The 15,518-nt window shown below is 36.9% G+C and overlaps 4 protein-coding genes across 4 annotated transcripts; 1 reads left to right on the forward strand and 3 right to left on the reverse strand.

The window, feature by feature from the left end:
• The first annotated feature begins 773 nt into the window (after positions 1–773).
• On the forward strand, positions 774–3,154 carry LOC18019987 (scarecrow-like protein 22). The gene has a single exon (XM_006402500.2). The coding sequence runs from the start codon at positions 1,092–1,094 to the stop codon at positions 2,994–2,996; it is 1,905 nt and encodes a 634-aa protein (XP_006402563.1). The 5' UTR covers positions 774–1,091; the 3' UTR covers positions 2,997–3,154.
• A 1,188-nt stretch (positions 3,155–4,342) lies between these two features.
• On the reverse strand, positions 4,343–7,094 carry LOC18019988 (phosphatidate cytidylyltransferase 5, chloroplastic). The gene is made up of 7 exons (XM_006402501.2): positions 6,633–7,094; positions 6,015–6,325; positions 5,745–5,935; positions 5,523–5,647; positions 5,150–5,283; positions 4,953–5,068; positions 4,343–4,859 (listed from the first exon to the last, which is right to left on the reverse strand). The coding sequence occupies exons 1-7, from the start codon at positions 6,891–6,893 to the stop codon at positions 4,780–4,782; spliced, it is 1,218 nt and encodes a 405-aa protein (XP_006402564.1). The 5' UTR covers positions 6,894–7,094; the 3' UTR covers positions 4,343–4,779.
• A 976-nt stretch (positions 7,095–8,070) lies between these two features.
• LOC18019989 (putative F-box/kelch-repeat protein At4g02310) lies at positions 8,071–9,738 on the reverse strand. The gene is made up of 3 exons (XM_006402502.2): positions 9,684–9,738; positions 9,553–9,611; positions 8,071–9,150 (listed from the first exon to the last, which is right to left on the reverse strand). The coding sequence occupies exons 1-3, from the start codon at positions 9,736–9,738 to the stop codon at positions 8,071–8,073; spliced, it is 1,194 nt and encodes a 397-aa protein (XP_006402565.2).
• Positions 9,739–9,882: 144 nt separating this feature from the next.
• On the reverse strand, positions 9,883–12,063 carry LOC18019990 (vesicle-associated protein 1-1). The gene is made up of 8 exons (XM_006402503.2): positions 11,865–12,063; positions 11,680–11,750; positions 11,495–11,576; positions 11,297–11,412; positions 11,045–11,200; positions 10,912–10,962; positions 10,486–10,563; positions 9,883–10,303 (listed from the first exon to the last, which is right to left on the reverse strand). Exons 1-8 carry the CDS (start codon positions 11,914–11,916, stop codon positions 10,190–10,192), a joined length of 720 nt encoding a protein of 239 aa, XP_006402566.1. The 5' UTR covers positions 11,917–12,063; the 3' UTR covers positions 9,883–10,189.
• Positions 12,064–15,518: the final 3,455 nt, after the last annotated feature.

The following is a 15,518-nucleotide window of genomic DNA, read 5'->3' on the forward strand; positions in this document are numbered from 1 at the left end:
ATAAGGGGTAATTATGGGAAAAATTAACCATCTGTGTTAAATTCACTTTTCGCTCTGCAACATCGGTATATGTTTTAGATCTTTTATACAGTAGATTCAGATCGATGTGTTTAACGCGCCTCTCCAATATATGTTATAGACCATTGAATTATACGACGATCAACTGATAACTGACACTTTTTTTGGAGGTTTTCTGTACAGTTTGAGTTAGAAAATTCTTTTTTTCCTTTTTGGTTCAGTAGGTTATACAATGTTTCGTTAGAAAAACAGAAGTTTAATTTCTAGGTTCAGTTGCATTATTTGGCAAAATAAGAGTATTATTTAATTTGATTTCCCATTCGCCTTTTGTTAGCTAGAAATAGAACAAACAAATATGTAACTAACATATGTAAAATGTTGAAATGTAATCTTGTAAATTCACTGATTTAATTAAATTATTTGAAGACATACAAAAAAAACTTATATTCGAGTAAACAATGGTTTATTGCTGATTTTTAATCTGATTAGGCTTGGATTTAGTAAATATTCAACAAGAAATAAAACAATAAACGGTAAATCATAATTTTGTAGTGGGAAGCTCTAAATCTTATTTTTAACAAATACACAGATAGTTGTTCCAAAAAAAAAAAACAAATACACAGATCTTTGTAAAAAAACATCAATGAAAATTAAGACCAAAAAGAGAGTAAGAGTCACGCGCTGGAAATGCGAGTAGGCTTAGCAAGGAGGGGAATATGAAATGATACAGATGTAGATAAGTAAATCTACAGACACAAGGCACCACACACACACAGGAAAAACAGAATCCTTTTCCAAAAGAAAAAATAAAATCAACCTAGAGAGAGAGAGCATTGATGAAGATCATCACTTTGGTATGTTATTGCAAGCATTTAGAGGGAAGACACGAAAGGAAAGAGAAATAAAGATTATTATTATCACTGAGAGAAGAAAGAAAATGTGGGCGCCAATTTCAACTTCAAGCTTTCATCTTCGTCTTCCTCTTCTCTTCTAAGATCTAGGGTTTTCCTGGGTTTGTTTGTTTTTACTCGACCTGTCTCTCTCCCTCTCTCTCTCTTAATTCTGGATTGGTCATGCCCCTACCCTTTGAGGGATTTCAAGGGAAGGGGGTTCTGGGTTTCTTAGATTCTTCTCCGGAATACAAAATCTGGACGAATCGAGAGAAAATCCATGGACGACGAGAAGATCTCTGTTATGTTGTCGGTGTCAACAATGGTGGTTTCCCGGAGCCGACCTCTGTTTTAGACTCTATTAGAAGTCCAAGTCCTTTCGTCTCTTCCTCAACTACCACGCTGTCTTCCTCTCACGGTGGTCCCAGCGGCGGCGCTGCTGGTTCCTTTTCCGGCACCGATGGGAAATGCGATCAATTGGGTTTCGAGGATCTCGACGGAGTTCTCTCTGGCTCGCCGGGACAAGAACAGAGTATTCTTAGACTAATCATGGCCGGCGATGTAGTGGATCCAGGTTCTGAGTTCGTGGGGTTCAACCCGGCTTCTGGATCCGACCCGGTAATTGATAATCCGAACCCACTGTTTGGCTATGGCTTTCCTTTCCACGAGCCAACACTACCAGGAGAAGAAGAAAAGTTTCAGATTACGACGAACCCAGAAACTCCGATACACCCAAATCCGGGTTTTTTCTCCGTCGGGTCATCTCCTCCTGCAAAACGGCTCAATTCGAGTCAACCCGGTTCTCTACTATCCGATTCTCATCACCACCACCACCAGTGGGTTTTCCCGTTCTCGGATCCGGGTCATGGATCTCACGACCCGTTTCTCACGCCGCCAAAAGTTGCTGGAACCGAAGACGAAGACGAGCATGCCCAGTCGTCGACGGTAATCATCGACCAGCTATTCAACGCGACGGCGGAGCTAATCGGAACCAAAAACGGCGGAGATAGCAATCCCGTTCTCGCGCAAGGGATATTGGCGCGGCTCAATCACAACCTTAACAACAACAACAACACTAACAACAATCCTAAACCTCCGTTTCACAGAGCGGCTTTGTATATAACCGAAGCTCTCCAGTCTCTGCTTCAAGACTCACCACCGTCTCTCTCATCCCCTCAAACCCTAATCCTTCGAATCGCTGCTTACAGAGCCTTCTCAGAAACGTCACCGTTTCTCCAATTCGTCAACTTCACAGCAAGCCAGACGATTCTCGAGTCCTTGGAAGGGTTTGATCGGATCCACATTGTCGATTTTGACATCGGTTACGGAGGTCAATGGTCGTCTCTGATTCAAGAGCTCGCCGGAAAAAGAAATAGATCATCATCAGCTCCGTCGTTAAAGATTACAGCTTTCGCGTCTCCTTCAACTGTCTCCGACGAATTCGAGCTCAGATTCACGGAAGAAAATCTCAGAAACTTCGCAGCAGAAACTGAAGTTTCCTTCGAAATCGAGCTATTGAATATGGAGACTCTGTTGAATCCAACCTGTTGGCCTCTCTCTCTACTCCGATCATCGGATAAAGAAGCAATCGCTGTGAATCTTCCAATTAGCTCCGTCGTCTCCGGTTACCTTCCGTTGATCCTTCGTTTCCTGAAACAAATCTCTCCAAACGTCGTCGTTTGCTCGGACAGAAGCTGCGACCGCAACAACGACGCGCCGTTTCCTAACGGTGTGATCCACGCGCTGCAGTACTACACATCTCTGCTCGAGTCTCTCGACGCTTCCGGGAATCAGAATGATGAGGAAGCTGCCACGAGTATCGAGAGGTTTTGTGTGCAACCGTCGATAAAGAGATTGCTGGAAAATCGTTACCGTTGGATGGAGAGATCGCCGCCGTGGAGAGGCTTGTTTGGGCAATGTGGGTTTTCTCCGGTGACGCTGAGTCAGTCGGCGGAGACACAGGCGGAGTATTTGCTGCAGAGGAATCCGTTGAGAGGATTTCATTTGGAGAAGAGACACTCGTCTTCTTCACTTGTCTTGTGTTGGCAGAGGAAAGAACTTGTTGCTGTCTCAGCATGGAAATGTTGAGGAGTAAAATTGAAGAAAATATGTCAGCTCCTCCACTTTATTTTGTCTTTTTTTTAGTACCTTTTAAATTTGGATTATATGATGTTTTAACTTGTTCTTAGTCTTTGATTGTGATGTTAACCAATCAAATGATATATATAATTATCCTTTTGTTAGTCTTTCTTTTGTCTTTTTTTGTGTTTTTTTTTTCTGTTGAAATAAGCTGCTTGAGAAATGCTTCCGATAGAAGACTAAAATTGTGTAGTAAATTTACGCTGACTTGAATGACCAACGTTAGTTTGGGGGCTAAATGTCTTTTAAGTAGTATTATAAAACTAGTGTAATGTATAATGGGCACGCAAAATCACAGGGTCGTCGTTGCGTTGCTGCTGTTTACTATCATATAATAATCACAGTATTACCACTTTTACTAATTAACCAGCCACTTAATCTATAATGTTGAGATTCTGCAGTGAAATTATGAATGTAACATTCTTTATTATTTTCGATAATCTATGTCTTTCCTCTTCCCAATCATATCTGCTTCTTCGCCTCTTTTTTTTTTATATCATTGATATCTTATTATTCAATTATAGTTTCCTTTTCCATTCATTTTTTTAATAACTAAAGTCTGCTTGGGAACAACGCATTCATTAACATCCCCACATGATTTTAGTCCTTTTTCTTTAATCAATTTTCTAGAAAATGTGAGGTTAAAAAGTATATATATATCGAAAAATCAACCAATTAGACAACACAAAACCAACAGTTCGAGAGTTCTATAATGAACCAGTACTCGCATATTCGCATTGAACCAAAATCCTAACACCGGTTCAATTAGTCAACAAACGTGGAAGGAAAGAATCCCTCCGGCTTTGTAAGTCTTTTGAATCCCTCCGGTGATGCCCGGCGGTGTTCCATCGGGTGTTATTATATCTATGGCAAGAACATGTTCAGTGAGATTGAAAAGCGAGCAACGATTAAACAAAATTGTTTGCATGAAAACAATACCTCTTCACTTGGTTTCTAAAAGCTACTCATTTGGTTTCAAATTAATAATTTTTTTTTTCACAAATATAACAAAAAAATTAATACTAGACTTTAAATGTATCAATTTTGTTACTAAACAATTTTTTGTAACTCTCAACCAGTAGTAGTAATTCTATAGGTTCAGTTAATATTTATACAATTTTCTGTAACTCTCAACCACTACTCCTGGTTTAGCAATAAACGCTTAGACACTTAGTGTTAGTGCATAACTCCTTCGGAATATTTTGCTGTTCAATTATGCTAGTCGAAATATTTGGAAACGTTGTGCAGTCTTTTTGGCTGAGTTTAAAAGAAATATATAGTTTCTGGTGAGAAGATGGGAATGAATACGAAGACATTGTTCATTACATCGATAGCTTTAGAGAGCAGTGAAGAAGGAGAACATATGTTTACTCCAAGCTTGAAACTTGTGTGAGATTTGATGAATTTTATACATCAAATCAATTCTACTACAGATCTTACACAAGAACTCTAGGTCACTTTTCTTTCTTGGCCCTGTGAGGAGTAATTATCCTTTTCCCTCGTGGAATCGTTATAATTATGCTCACGGGAGATACATTAAAGAATCAAATATCGATTGGAAATTCAGGAGATGTCAAAAAAATAAAATAAAAAGGAGAGGAAACCGGAGGCTCATCTCTTACCTCCCTCACCATCATTATATCTCCTTTTGAATTTCAATCTCGCGGAGGGAAAAAACTCGTACCGGCTTTTGTAAGTTTTCTTGAAACTAATAATGGGTTTCATCACAGAATCAAACTCCATGAAGTCTTACGAAGGAGTAGGCTAATGCACCAGTAAATATGTAACTATCAACTCTGTCCAATATTCCACCTGCAATAACAGAAGAACCGGTTAGAGAGGGCATTATTGCTAGGAAAAAGAAAAAAAAAAAAAAACAGGAATTGATCTATATCGCGTAATTACCGTGTCCGGGGATGAGTGAACCGGAGTCTTTGACACCCGCATCTCGTTTGATCATTGACTCAGTTAAGTCACCAAAGACCGATCCGAAGAAGTTAAGAACACCAAAAGCTGTTGTGCTGTAAAAGGAAACTATATTCAGAACAAAACATACATCGATGTGATAGTAGATTTTGGGGAATTCGAAAGGATTTGAGTACCTGAAAAGAGATTGAGGCCATGACAAAGATTTGGAGAGTAAAATGGTAATGGTAATACAACCAACAAGTCCTGCAACAGCTCCTTCCCATGTCTTCTTTGGACTAACGCTAATAAGAGGAGTCTTACCAAATGCCTGAAATTACATTTGATTAAAGGCACTCTTTTTTAAAATAGGATACATGGAAAAATAGTTTTCTTCTTCTATCGTTGATTCGACAAAACAAACGCTGATAATAAAAGACAGACCGAGAAAGCTCACAACTTTTTCTAAATCTAATCAATGCAGAATAAACGGTTTATCTACACGGGAAGTCTGAAGATTATGAGAACAAACTGATCCCAATTCGAATAGGAAAGGAAAGGCATGTATACCTTGCCACCGAGAAAAGCAAATGTGTCTGAGGCAATTATACCGCAAAATGAAATCAATATCGCCACAAGTCCAACTGTCCAATGTGCTTGACCACCTAGGAGAACTGGCCAGCCTCTTCCAATTCCTATACGTTATTAAAACTGCTCAGAAGACTTGGTCTTTGATTACTTTACATTATGCTGAAAGCTAACAAAGGATAAATATAATAATCGAGTGCTTGCCAGTGTTCATAACAGGAGCGGTAAGACCACAACGTAGCTTAACCCAAAAACAAGGAAGATAGCCACAGTAAAACAGCCCAAACATAGTACTACTCAGCTGAGAAAAACGCGGGTTTCCTCTCTGTAGCAACAATGCCATTGCAACAACAAACGCTGCTGATGTCACTGAGATATCTATATGGCCAAAATACCTAAAAACAACAAAATGATCAAGCCTTTAACCAGAATAAGAAAGAAGAATCGTCGTCTTTGAGGTAATGAACTACTCACAAGGTAAGTATGGGCATAAGAGCACATATAACTGAGCAGACTCTAGACAGATATCGTGGAGGAGGTGTCATCCCTTGAGCAATTCCATTACTTCTCACTAACTCGAAATATTCTCGGGCACTTAGAAGAACTGCAACTGCTAATGCTGCTGTGAAAACCCATCCTCCAGCTAATACAACACCTCCTACAGACAATCCGATCCCTAGACCAAAAACTACTCTTTTCTTAAACTGGCTTCTCGATTTCTGCTTCTGTTGATCTAAACTCGAATCTTCTTCCACATTTTTCGATCCTTGATCTCTTTCGTGTTCCTAAACAGACGCAATTCCGTCAGTGAGAGCGCAACGCAAACTAACAACAATCACTAAATCAAATGTGTCTCAGCAGTTCACCGATATCCATACGAATGATTCTATATCGAATTTTCAGTAAGACAGTCTTAGGAATATACACCATCAGGGGAAATTTTCAAAAAGTAAGCTTAAAATTTGCCTATATCGTCCGATATCAAGTACAGTATAATATAAATCTTCCTTCTCTCCTACTCAGACACACACTAGAGTAGAGAATGCAAACGAGAATCAAAAGATTGTAGGTAAGAGAGAAGCATAAAGTTACATCCTTTGAGTTGCCATCATCACCAAGCTGATCTGATTGAACTCGAGCAACGGCCGTGATAACACGCCGGTTAACAGATATCCCAATAGAGCGAGAATGAGACGATGATTTGGAATCGACGAAACGCAAAGTCGAAAAAGTTTCAGAGAGATGGGGAAGAATTATAAATTTTCTTGGAGTGGAACGGCAAGGACATGTACAGAGAGAGCGCAATGAGAGTGGTACAGGTTTATACCTACAGACTTCAACAAAAGGCGCCATTGGAATCCGAAATTGGAAAGCAAAGTTAGACTAGAAATGAAATAAAAGAGAAGACTTTATGAAGCCGGAAATCATGAAGAACTCAGAGGAAAGGGAAGGAGAAGATTGCGTTGATTCGGTGAATCTAATCGGCGAGTAAGATGATAATAGTGGGGGGAAGTGGTGGTGGTACGACGGGAGAGGATCTGAGGTTCACACGCTTAAGTCGGCGCGTCGATAACGAACCCTTCGTCTCTGTTAGAGTCTTAGGACTTGAAACCTTTGTTTTTCTTCATTTCTTGTCTTGCAACATTCAACTTATTAGTCTGTAATTATTAACTTTTGGTTTCTCCCAATGAAGATGTTTGACTTCAGACGAGATGAATTGGTTTTGGTCACAAAACAAATAAAATATAAACAAGACGAATTTGCGGAGAAAGAACCCCACCAAAAGTCATTGGATTACAAACAAATAAAAAAGGTTTTAAAAAAAAGCAAAGCAAACTGAGTTATGAAGTTTTCACTACCAGAAGACAAATCCTCTAAGACACTTTCTTTTAAGGTGAATTCGTCAAAATACAGAAAGAGAGAAAATAGTATATGTCCGACGACTGAAAAACGAGTTAAAAGTCTGTTTCTTTTTGTTCTTTTCTTCGTGGCGTTGGCAGTGTATGGGAGAAAAAGCTCAGGTGGGTTTTTTATGTTCTCTTCATAATGTATCCCAAAATTAGACCGATTAGTCCGACCAGAAGAACGTACATTAAAGGGATACCACTACTATGGCTACTCTTGCTTTCACGCCTCAACTGATCCTGCAGACCAAACCAAATCTTTGTCAGAAAACAAACTCAACATCTACACGAAGATATGATCCTCGAGGAGGAGACGGCACCGGAAGAAGAAAAATCGTCCAAGGAGTGCCACTGCCAAGGATTCTCTTGTTGTATTTCCGGAGGCCTCTTGTTTCTTGATGTCCAAGAAACAAATATCTTTTCTGTTATACGGAAGCTGCAAGTGCATTTGATGATTTTTTTCACCACAAAGTGATTGAAGAATTGATTAGAATCGAGAAATATTACTAATAGAAAGAAAAAAAAGGGGCTTTTTTAGTCTCTTGTGCATGGGATATAAATATATACATATATATATATAATCCAAAATCCATATTATGGATGGATAGATGATAAGAAAAAAATTGTTAATAATCCGGACAAGCTACAACATGGAGGATGTAGTAGTGAGAGGGGACTTGGGAAAGTATGCAATCAGACCACTCGAGCCGGCCCCAAATGGCAACGTGACTAGTCCCATACAAGGCGATCATGGCACACCAAATCTCATCTTTTTGTCCTTGTTGCCAAAAAAACGCCAGCTTACCATCGTATTCAGTCATTACGAGATGATTTAAGAAACGATCGCCGAGCTTCAAACCATGAACATGAACCAATCTCCATTCTTTGGCCATAGAGTCATACCACATTAACCCAACATATTGGTAATACATGTAGAGTACATTGTCTACCACACACATCTCGAGATTGGTGACTTCATCGTCTATTATAATCCTGTCACATGTACCATCTCTAGTTTCATAAACTATGATTGAATCACAAGACTCACAACCACTACCCACGGCATAAATTTTTCTGCCTAGGGACGGGTTTACCACGTGCCTAACATAGTGTGCCAGTGTCAAGCTCGGATTTGGCGCGATTAGCCAAGTTTGCGTCTTCAAGTCAAACACTTGCGCTTGGATATCTTGGTAGCATTCTTTTTCGCACGTTCCTCCAAATACGTAAATCTTGTCGTGAACGAGTCCCACGCCTTCATGCTTGCTGCCTACAGGCGAACTTGGACCCAGACGCAACTGTCCAGACCGGGTATCGAGGATCCACATAAACCTCGAGCCACCAACAAGGTAGATTTCGGAACCCACCGGAACAGCAGAAGTGTACGGCCAAAGCGACGGATCAGGAGAAGGAAACGGGACGGAGACCAAACGACGATTACCACAACTTAAAGTGAACCATTGATATGAGAGATCCATAGCCATACTATCTACAAGGCAGACGTAGAAGTTGAAGCGATCTTTTCCCAGGAGAGACCGCGTTTTGCGAAGCTCAGAGGAACGTACGAGAGACCCCAAATTCTTGGAGACGCAACAGAGTTTTGGGTGAAACCGTCTCGGCACGCGGGCCAAGATATTTAAAACGATATCGTTTGGCAATGACGAAAACGACGACGGTGCCTCCTTGGCCATGGTACACAAGACAAAGGACTAATCTCTTCTGAAAAATCTCAATCACGCTTCGCTTCCTCTCTTATGTTCCTTATTTATACTCGAGTAATAATCCTTTTCCAAAAATAAAAATAATAATAATCCTTTTCCCTCTTGGAATTAGAGATACAATATTAGAGAATCAATCATTGTTTGGCAATAAGGGAATTTAAGGAAATGTCAAAAAAAAAGGAAATTATTGTAACAAACTTTTATTAAACCTATATTTAATGTGATAAAATTATAGGCTCGAATTTACATGTGTACTTTTTTTTTTTTGTTAATTATCAAAAAAAAAAAAACTTATAGAGTCAGTGATGCAAACGTTAATCAAACTTTTTGAAACTTATTATAATGGGTTTCTTGGGATTTATCACATAATCAAACATTATGAAGTCTTACGAAAGAGTAGGCTAATGCACCAGTGAAAATGTAACTATCAACTCTGTCCAATATCCCACCTGCAATTACAAATGAACCGGTTAGAGAGGGCATTGCTTAATTCATATCGGCCTGGTTTAACGGGTAATTACCGTGTCCAGGGATGAGTGAACCGGAGTCTTTGACACCCGCATCTCGTTTAATCATTGACTTGGTTAGGTCACCAAAAACCGATCCGAAGAAGTTAGGACTTGGAACCTTTGTTTTTCTTCATTTCTTGTCTTGCAACATTCTGTAATTATTAATTTTTGGTTTCTCCCAATGAAGATGTTTGACTTTAGACGAGATGAATTGGTCACAAAACAAATAAAATAAAAAACAAGACGAATTTGCGGAGAAAGAACCCCACCAAGAGTCATTGGATTACAAATAAAAAAAAGTTATAAAATAAGAAACAAAAACAAAGCAAACTGAGTTATGAAATTTTCACTACCAGAACACGAATCCTCTAAGACACCTTCTTTTAAGGTGAATTCGTCAAATACAGAGAGAGAAAATAGTATATGTCCGACGACTGAAAAACGAGTTAAAAGTCTGTTTCTTTTTGTTCCTTTCTTCGTGGCGTTGGCGGTGTGGGAGAAAAAGCTCAGGTGGGTTGTTAAGTTCTCTTCATGATGTATCCCAAAATTAGACCGATTAGTCCGACCAGAAGAACGTACATGAAAGGGATACCACCACTTTGGCTTCTCTTGCTTTCACGCCTCAACTGATCCTGCAGACCAACGAAAACTTTCGTCAGAAAACAAACTCAACAACATCTACACGAAGACTGTGAAAAGTAAAAGAATCTCAAAACCCATGAACTGGCCTTCTTCTCAAGACCATGAAAAAGCACTGTGAAGGATAGATTCTGAGACTTAAAAAAAAAGGATGACTCAAGTGAAGATTCTTTACCAGTTCTCTTTGAAGTTTGTTGTTCAGTTGAATGGCAGACTGTTTTTCCTCGGTTAGCTTTGTGATGAGAGCCTTTGCCTGAAATCAAACAAAATTCAGCTCTAATAGAAATATAAGAGCTAGTGGTTTCGAGCAGATTAAAAAAATATGCAGATGCATCCACAAACTGATAAATAAGTAATGGGCGGCTTGAGAGGCTGGCTTCTAAAAGTCTAATCAACACAAAGAAAAAGTTCTCAGCCTAATCAGACGTTAAAGCCAACTTTCCAATAAAGGTAGCTCCCAAGTTGTAACTACTGGGTACGGTTTTTAACAGCGCAAAAGCAAGCACACTAACATTTCAAAAGAAAAAAGACCCGACTGCAACAGCTAATTACACGTAGTTTTAATGGTTTAAAGACGCTCATAAGAAATAGTGAAAAATACCTCAGATGTGTTTTCTAGAGGCTCAACCTTGTCAGCGCTAAATCTCTGAAACTAAAATCAAACACAAAACACATGTAAATCTACAATAAGTAAAGAGGAAATGTTATATCTACCTGAGAGATATACAACTTACAGAGAATTCAGATGCATGTCCGTTATCAGAAACTGAGGCCCTTGGTGAAGAACCTTCTTCTGAACCTTCGTGAACCGGTGATGGTGGTTGCGGTGGAGCAACATAGGTAACTCTCAGTTTAGTCTCCTCAACTAGATAGCCAGCCTCTTTGCTGAACTGCAAAAGTTTCATTAGAAGAAAAATAAACAAATGATTTTAGCCAAACAGTGATTATACGTTATCCACCAAAATCAACAATGGCAAACGCAGTACCATCTCAGGAGTAACTTCCTTTGCCGTGATTCCAGGACTAGCAATTACACCTTGAAGCAGAAACTTGTCCTTGCACTGCATATCGGAAGGAGCTTCCTTTTGAGCTTGCATGGTCACTAGACAAAGGATACATCAAATTCCTTAATCCAAGAACCAGTTACACAATCCATATCAGGAGAAAAAAATCAGAGGACAGACCAAGAACTTCACAAGTGGACCTTGGAAGAACAACACCAGTGTTAGGCCTGACGCAATACTTTTTCGGATTCGTCGTCTTAACCTAAAACACAACCGATAAAAGCCTCAAAAACACAAGTAATAAAACACAACGATTTCCCAATACAAGATCTGAAAATTCGTATATCATATATGAGAATAATCACCTTAAAGGCCACATTATTGTCGGTCTTGTTCGTCAAGTAAAGAGAGCAAGAGATCTGCTTCTTCAATTCAACTAAATCATATCAAATAAGAAAATTGTGAAAATGGATTGACACCGTGACTCAGAAAATATCTAGATCTGGGAAAGAAAACATGCGAATTAACGAAAAAATCGAAAGAAGCTTACAAGGGAATTGAAGGTCCAGAGGCTCGACGTTGAGAAGCTCGCTGTTACTCATTTCGATCGGATCGCCTGAGATTAAAGCCGATTTGGCGTTCAAACGACAAAAAATTAGTATACCGGCGAATCAATTCGTCCCGTGACGCCGTCTCCGGTACAGAGAGAGCAGTCGTCGAAGACCGAGAGAGAGAGAGAGATCGAATGAAGAAAGTGGGACATCGCTATTTGTCTTGTTCCACCCAAGGGCATATTCGCCTTTCTCTTTGAAATTGATCGTTCTTTCATCTGAGACGCAAACGGACTCTAATCGCAAACGCTTTACTGAATCACAAACACACAACTTTTTTTTTGTCGTACAAACGCACACCTAACTAACATTATGACGTTATCAAAACAAGAAAAATTTTTAATTTACATTATCCGTCCATAACAAGTAAATAAAGTGCAAAAGCCAACAATCCAACCACTAACAATCAAACAAACAATTATAGAAGAAAAAATCAAAACAAAAAATTATACATTTTGAAACTTCTGATTCGAATTTCCGAATATCCAATTTAACAGATTAAATAACTCAGTTTGTCAAAATCTATATACAAAAGGACAACATGAAAAGAAATAAAAGACCATCATATCTAATCTAAAATTTAAATAAATAGACCATAAATTTCTACATTGTCTCTTTCAATCTCTTTTCCTAGTCCATCGCATGATTTATTAACTGATTTTCTTACCCAGTTTATTTAAGAGAAAACTAGTTCAGAAATTATATAGTAGCTGAAAAAAAATAACTGGAGAAGTAAAAAAGAGAAAAAAAGAAGAAGAGGAATTAGACAACATTAAATTATTAGACTAGAGTATGAATATAGAAATGTGATGGTAATAAAGCAATGAGAGACAATAAATCTTTGTTGCTTTTCAAATACTTTTAAGAATACAATATTTGGAATTTTTGAATTAGACGAAAGCTTAATAGCAAAAATATCTAAACATTGTGAAACGGTAACATATTGTTCCAACGTTTTGTTTGATTTGACTTGACAGTAGAACAAAATAAACATTGTGCAACGGTAACATTTTTTACCGTTGAATAATTTTTTTGATTAAAAAAAATCAGATGATGACTCTCTATAAGTACTCCCTTTCATCGGTCAAAAATCTGAATCCTCTTACTTGATTTATTTCATACAAATTTTGACCACAATATGTTTTTTTTCTTCTTAGTTCTGTTCTTCCACTGGAGTTGTGTTCTCACTCAAACTTATCTATATTTCTCATTAGCCCAGAGAACCAAACATAAGCATCCGTATACAAGGTAAAATACTCTGGTCTAATTGCTCTAGTTTGTTTTTGTTAGTTTGATTACCTGTTCTTCATCTTTTAAACATCTTTTACGGGGTTGAACATAAAATTCAAATGCTCTGTTTTAAATCCATTTATATTTATTTATGTCTTTACTTAAACTAGCTAATAAACTGATTTTTTAGCTTTTTTCTCTTTTTTGTAAATCCAATTTAGCTTTTTCAAAAAACTGATTTTTAGCTATGTGTGTTTGATAACCTGGTTTTAGCTAGAAATGTATGTTCTGTCTAAGAAAACATAGAATTAAGTTATTTTTTTAATGAAAAACTAAGAAAGAATGGGTTTAAAGTTGGATGATTTTTGATATTTATGTAACTACATATGCATGTACCAAAATTGACAAACAGAAAAACCGATCGTAATGAAGACTGATTTTAATTTATTAATTTTGCAGAGGTTGAAGGGAAAAAATATCGTAAGACCACCGTGCCTAGCGTTTTCCATCTTCTGCTTTGCCAGCCTTTGAAGTTGACCAGACTATAATATAGCAATATTTGTATCTCCTTTTTTTTTCCTGATAAAGATACATGGATGTAGAAGATGAAAATGGTGTATAGATGGTGTAGATGAAAATGGATGATGTATAGATATGTATAGGGTGTGAACTTATTATGTATGTATACGGTATGAATGTATAGATGTATGTATAGGATATGAATGTATAGATGTATGTATAGGGTATGAATGTATAGATGTATGTATAGGATATGAATGTATAGATGTATGTATAGGGTGTGAATGTATAGATGTATGTATAGATATGTATAGGGTATGAAAGTATAGGGTGTGATTGTATAGTGTATGTAGAGGGTGTGAAGGTATAGATGGATGTATGTATAGGCTCCACAGATATGCGTGTGAGTGAGCGAAGTTGTAGTCAAAAGCCGAAAGCCGAAGGAATGATAGTCGAAAATAGGCAGAAAATAAAACAAACGTAGGAACATTCAAAATACTAGTAAAAAAAGCAGAAATAACACAAACTTAGGAACATCAAAATAGTAAAATGCGCTAAAAGATCTAAACGACACACTCAAGACTCAAAAGGAATACGCAAAAAAATTGCCAAAAGTGTTGAAAAAGCAAAAAGAACAAAAACAAGCAGAATATATGCCATTTAGCATATATATCAGCATAAAGAGAGGGAAATCAGCCTATATACGAACTTTTTACCTTTCGAAAATACATACACAATGTTAGATTTCCGTCAAAAAGTGGCTGACACGTGGCACACTTATTAGTTGAACACTACATCACCGTATCCACAAGCCCTCATATATATATATATTAGCCATGATGTATATAAAATTTTTAATATTAATTGATGAAAAATAATAAAGTTTCAAAATAACAATCAAAACTAGTTAGTCTAATGTTAGAATGATGGTAGGTCTTTTAGAAATAAAATAAGGAGAATTAGTTTTTTTAGTTACTATATTTATTCATAAAATTGAATTTTTTAGTTCACTGATTTTGAGGTATTTTTGAATTTTGTTGTTATTATTTTTTAATACATAAATACATCCTATATGAATATAGTAACGAGACCACATAAGGTTTAGGTTTCTACTTGTCCTTAATTATCCAAAAAGTTTAGATCTTATAAAAGTTATCCAACTAATTAATGATAAGTATAAATTTTTTTTTGAAATAACTAGTTAAAAAGTAATTAATTTACCATATAACATTCAAAATAAATTTAGTTATAGGTCTTTTAAAAATAAAATAAGGAGAATTAGTTTTTTTAGTCACTATATTTATTCATAAAATTGAATTTTTTAGTTCACTGATTTTGAGATATTTTTGAATTTTGTTGTTATTATTTTTTAATACATAAATACATCTTATATGAATATAGTAACGAGACCACATAAGGTTTAGGTTTCTACTTGTCCTTAACTATCCAAAAAGTTTAGATCTTATAAAAGTTATCCAACTAATTAATGATGAGTATGAATTTTTTTTTGAAATAACTAGTTGAAAAGTAATTAATTTACCTTATAACATTCAAAATAAATTTAGTTATACAAAGTTTACATGATTTAGAGATAAAGTATATAATATATTAAATTAGTTAATATTAACCTTGTTAGAATGTGGTTAAATGTTTTAAATCTAAAATGTTAGATAACATTAAAAATATACAAATTAAAGAATTTAGGGTTTTGACCAAAAAAAAAAAGAATTTAGGGTTTAGAGTTAGGGTTAGGGCTTAGGGCTGAGGGTTAGGGTTTAGGGCTTAAGGGTTTAGGGTTTAGGGTTTAGGGCTTAAGGTTAGAGTTTTGGAATTTGTTATGGAAT

The sequence above is a fragment of the Eutrema salsugineum genome, unplaced genomic scaffold, assembly GCF_000478725.1.
Source record: "Eutrema salsugineum unplaced genomic scaffold, Eutsalg1_0 scaffold_19, whole genome shotgun sequence".
Taxonomy (NCBI): domain Eukaryota; kingdom Viridiplantae; phylum Streptophyta; class Magnoliopsida; order Brassicales; family Brassicaceae; genus Eutrema; species Eutrema salsugineum.

Excerpts from the sequence above, each read along its gene's own strand:
- LOC18019987 (XM_006402500.2), top strand. The coding sequence starts at position 1,092 with ATGCCCCTACCCTTTGAGGGATTTCAAGGGAAGGGGGTTCTGGGTTTC.
- LOC18019990 (XM_006402503.2), bottom strand. The coding sequence starts at position 11,916 with ATGAGTAACAGCGAGCTTCTCAACGTCGAGCCTCTGGACCTTCAATTC. Across the intron at positions 10,963-11,044 it reads GACATGCATCTGAATTCTCT|TTTCAGAGATTTAGCGCTGA; the intron begins GTAAGTTGTATA and ends GTTTGATTTTAG. Across the intron at positions 10,304-10,485 it reads ACAAACTTCAAAGAGAACTG|GATCAGTTGAGGCGTGAAAG; the intron begins GTAAAGAATCTT and ends GTTGGTCTGCAG.
- LOC18019989 (XM_006402502.2), bottom strand. The coding sequence starts at position 9,738 with ATGATTAAACGAGATGCGGGTGTCAAAGACTCCGGTTCACTCATCCCT. Across the intron at positions 9,612-9,683 it reads TTCACTCATCCCTGGACACG|GTGGGATATTGGACAGAGTT; the intron begins GTAATTACCCGT and ends TTGTAATTGCAG. Across the intron at positions 9,151-9,552 it reads GTGCATTAGCCTACTCTTTC|TCCTTTGTCTTGTGTACCAT; the intron begins GTAAGACTTCAT and ends AGAAGAGATTAG.
- LOC18019988 (XM_006402501.2), bottom strand. The coding sequence starts at position 6,893 with ATGGCGCCTTTTGTTGAAGTCTGTAGGTATAAACCTGTACCACTCTCA. Across the intron at positions 5,936-6,014 it reads CTTATGCCCATACTTACCTT|GTATTTTGGCCATATAGATA; the intron begins GTGAGTAGTTCA and ends TGTTGTTTTTAG. Across the intron at positions 5,648-5,744 it reads CGCTCCTGTTATGAACACTG|GAATTGGAAGAGGCTGGCCA; the intron begins GCAAGCACTCGA and ends AATAACGTATAG.